Source organism: Elephantulus edwardii, unplaced genomic scaffold (assembly GCF_000299155.1).
Source record: "Elephantulus edwardii isolate Elephantulus edwardi_28Jun2011 unplaced genomic scaffold, EleEdw1.0 scaffold00074, whole genome shotgun sequence".
Lineage (NCBI taxonomy): Eukaryota > Metazoa > Chordata > Mammalia > Macroscelidea > Macroscelididae > Elephantulus > Elephantulus edwardii.
Genome location: NW_006399824.1, coordinates 4753202 through 4757596, shown reverse-complemented (window position 1 = coordinate 4757596; position 4395 = coordinate 4753202). Strand labels below are relative to the sequence as shown.

At 41.6% G+C, this 4395-nt stretch overlaps 1 protein-coding gene across 1 annotated transcript in view; it reads left to right on the top strand.

Annotated features, from left to right (window-relative positions):
* Positions 1-3988, top strand: part of SRGN (serglycin) — an 18282-nt gene extending 14294 nt beyond the window's left edge. The window contains exons 2-3 of the mRNA XM_006889048.1: positions 1059-1206; positions 3760-3988. Of these exons, the coding sequence (XP_006889110.1) occupies positions 1059-1206; positions 3760-3988 (377 nt within the window). The remainder of the gene's footprint in view (positions 1-1058; positions 1207-3759) is intronic.
* Positions 3989-4395: the final 407 nt, after the last annotated feature.

Here is a 4395-nt window from a genome sequence, read left to right as displayed (position 1 = left end):
GAACAAGCTTTTGGTTACTTTTCACTGTTGAGAGTATCTTATTGCTCTAAAACACAGAACTAAGGCTATATGTTATCCCAGGTACTTCTCAATGTAGGCCTCATCTTTCTAGAACCAAATTGAGCCAAACTCTAAAAGGAGGAGAGCTTTTAGAGCCAGATGGCATGTAGGTGACTTCAGTTTTCCTTTATGTAAAATGGGGATAATAGTACAAACCCAGTAATTGTTAATAGTATCAAGTGTTTACCATGTGCCTTGCACCTTGTTAAAGTCTTTATATATATTTTCTCATTGCAATTTTGGGACAAGTTTATAAGCTAAAGTCACTGTTAGGACTTTCATTTTACAGTGGAGTCTCAAGGAAGGTAAGTTTTCATAGCTACTGACTCTGTAGGTAGCTGACTCCTGAAAAAAAAAATCTGATTCTAACCTTAAAGTCTACAGTTTTACAGATGTGTTATCAGGAGGAAGCGGCCTTGGTAACACCAGCGTTAAAGTGCTTGACTTTTAACCAATAATCTCGGCAGTTTGAACTCCCCCAGCTGCTCTGGGGGAGAATGATGTGGTGGTCTGCTTCAAGAAAGATGTATAGGCTTGAAGACGTTGGGACAGTTATATCCTGTCCTGCGGGGTTGGCAGGGGCTTGTGAAGAAGGAAGTGATGTCTATACAAATTATTGTCACTGATTTCCACTAAGTCCATGATGACTATTATAGAGCAGAATTGCTCTTTGGGTTTCTCTTAGCTGTAATCTTTACAGATGCAGGCCACCAGGCCTTTTCTTCTTCCTCACCTTTGGGGAGATGTGAACCACCAACCTTAAAGTTAGCAGTAGAGTGCAAACTGTTTTCACCACCTGGAGACCTTGTATGTACAAACAGAGTACACAACAGGCTGGCACATGGTGGCAGCTGCTGTTATATTAATGAGCATAAAGTCATCTATACATTACCTTCTACCATGTTAAGATTACCCTTTACCAAGTCTCAGGGACAGAAAGATGAGAAGCTGTGTGAAATGTGCTCACAAACCACGTGGTTCCTTCTTCTTCTGGGCAGGTAACCCTGTGCGGAAAGCCAGGTACCAGTGGGTTCGCTGTAATCCAGACAGTAATTCAGCCAATTGCATTGAAGAAAAAGGACCAGTGTTCAATCTCGATGCTGACGAAGCCAACAGGATTCTCCCTCCGAAGACGAACTCTTTTCTGTGAGTGCATGTTCTCTGATTAGAAGGTGACCCTGACTTCACAGCTTCTGAGATCTGACATGTTGGTGGAAGGATTGTTTAAAATGCTTCCTTCAAATTCCTGCCTTCTTTGTTTGGTTTTTTACTAAAAAAACAGAAATGCATTGCTGTCAAGTTGCAACCAAACTCATAGCTGACTCTCCAGTGAGTTTTCAGGGACTGTAAATTGGACACAAGAGGAGATTTCCCATCTTTCTCCCGCAGAGCAGCTGGTGGATTCAAACCGCCTGCCTTTGGGTTGGCAGTGCAACTCCTTACCCACTAGGTCACCGGAGCTTTAACCTACAAAGCTTAAAATGTATTTTAGCATTCCTGTGCCTGGTTTTTTTTTCTCACTACACGTTCATAGTCTTGAGTTTCAACCTTTTCTACTTTGCTTATCCTTCTGTCCCATGGGCAGGGTCCTCACTTTTGTGCTGATCCTGGGCTTGCTTGCCTTCAGACCCATTCTTGTCCTTCTCCAGCCCTGCCCAGGGTCAGTGTTAAGCTAATAAAAGGCCTGGAAAGGTGACTGCAGAACATGGGAAGAAGGGAGAGACCAGGGTATTTCCTGTCACCTTCTGTCTTGTTGGCGTCTCTGGTGGGGCTGTCTTGTCTACGCATTGGGCTATCTTACCATCCCGTTTGGCTTCAATTATCTTCTATCACATCTATAGCTTATATTTTTAAGTATAGTTCCTTGCATATTAAGTATTCAAAGAGATTTTCTGGTTAGTGCACCACTTGAATGTCCATCACTTACTCATGCTGAGGACCCTATTTCCACATAGCTTCTCCAGGACTTCTCTTCTGGAGTTAACTCCTCTAAACTCCGGGATCTTGTACTCATCAGCATGCAGACCACTTTCATGCAGTGTGCAGCATCCTCTACTTTCTTCCATGTTAGGGAACTCCAATGACGTGCTTGGTTATGTGTTGAGCTGCTAACTGAAAGATTAGTGGTTCGAATCCACCAGCAGCACTGAAGGAGAAAGATGAACAGCCCCTTCCCACAAAGATGTACAGCCTCAGAAACCCTGTAGAGGGTGCTGTGCATCACAATCTACTTGAAATTTAACTCTGCCACCTGTCATCCATTCCCCATACTGTTTTCCTCTTCACAGTAACTCTTTCTAAAAGGGTCCCCTGTACTTGGTGCCCCCATTCTCCTCTCCTCAACCACTTTCTATGGGACTTCTGTGATTTTTCTCGATACCCCTAGTTGGCATATCCACTGGTCACTTCTCTGTGTGTAGCTTACTTGATTTCTAAAGTCTTTACAAAAAAACAATTAACCATCTCCTTTGAAATATTTTCTTCTCTGGGCTTCTGGGTTTTTACCTAATTCTCTGGCTGTTCTTTCTCCTCAATCTGAACATAGTGTCATGATTTCATGCCCCTGGCTCTATTCTAGGCCCCTTCTTTACCTACATTTTGTTCCTAGTGACTTCATCACATTCGCTTTATATATTATAAAACACTATATTTATTTCTATATCTATATATGGTATGTGATAGGACATCATGCTTGGAAGAGTGGAGGGTCAGCTCAGAAGAGGAAGATCCTGGATGAGATGGATTGACACAATGACTGGGGTAATGGGGACAGGTGGGTCAGAGACAGTGAGACTGGCTCAGGAGAGGGCAAGATTCAGAGATACTATTCATAGGGTCGCTATGAGTTGCAGTAGACTTGATGGCACCTAACAACATATGTTCAAACTACATTTGAGCGCAGTGACAGTGTTCAAACTCTGATCTCTTTTCTTGACTCTGCCATCTAAAGTAACTATGTAGTCACCTTCTATCAAATTAAACTCGGGCTCATTGCTATCAAGTAAGAACTGTCTCTAGCTGATTTTCCAAGACTCTCACAGAGCAGCTGGTAAATTTGAACCACTGGCCTTTGGTTTGGCAGCACATTTACCTACTGATTAGTCCACCAGAGGTCTCTTAGACAAGTATAAAACTAAAATGGACTCATTGCCATTGAGTTGAATCTCTCTGATAGCTGACCCAGCATCAGATTTTTATGGACTATAAATCATATGGGAGAAGATGGTTCATCTTTCTCTCCTGAAGCTGCAGGTGGATTCAAAGCTCCTGCCTTTGGGTTGGCAGCACAGCTCCTTACCCATTAAGTCAGCAGAGCTCCCTAAACTAGATTATTATATTGTTGTTGTTGTGTACTGTAGAGTCGGAACTGACCCATAGCTGACCCTCCAGTGGGTTTTCAGAAACAGTTAATTGCAGGGGAGGAGGTTGCTCATCCTTCTCCTGCAGAGTGGCTGGTGGCCTCGAACTGCATGCCTTTGGGATTGCAGCACAGCTTCTTGCCACTAGGCCACCAGAGCTCCCTAGATAAATATAGGCAAACTTAAAAAAAAAATTGAGAAACTTCTACTCTTTTAATTTGATAAATCACTGCCAACGTTTGTTTCTGCATCTAAAAAGCTTTTGTTATGATTATCCTTCTTTGGCCTTGGAACATAACTGTGTTGCTTTGCTTTGTTTTGTCTTCCTGTCATACTTTAGAAATTTGCAGGATGTCTTCCCTCTTTCTGAGGACTTTTCTGGATCGGGCTCCGGTTCCGGCTCTGGATCAGGCTCCGGAAGTGGCTTCCTTACTGAAATCGACCAAGAATACCAACCAGTAGAGGAAAGCAATGATATCTACTACAACTTCCAGTCTCACGAAAGGAATCTGCTCTCCAACGGGCAGGACTTGAATGAAGAAGTATTAGAAGAAGATTTTCTTTTATAAAAGGGAAGTTTCCCACTTTGACACCAGGCAATGTGTCCTTGGTTTTTGTGTATCATTGTTAAATAACTAAACTTGGGACAGAGTTGTATGGAAATTTTTAAACATCTGAATCAGAAGCTTACATTTATATCTTCTTTTTGTCTCATAAATTTTTAAAAAGATACAATCTTATGCTTTAATGCTGTTATCTATCCTATTCTGGAAAATCACTGTATTTCTTTTCTATCATATTCATCCAACCTTAATGTGAAATCAGGAAGACTCCCATGTGTAAAAAATGATCTTAAATAATAAATTATACACACACAGAGACATATATATTAAAAATCAACTCCAATTTAAGGAAACAAAATAGGCCATATTATTTTGTTATCAGGAAGCTGACTATGATAGTGAAGGATGGATAG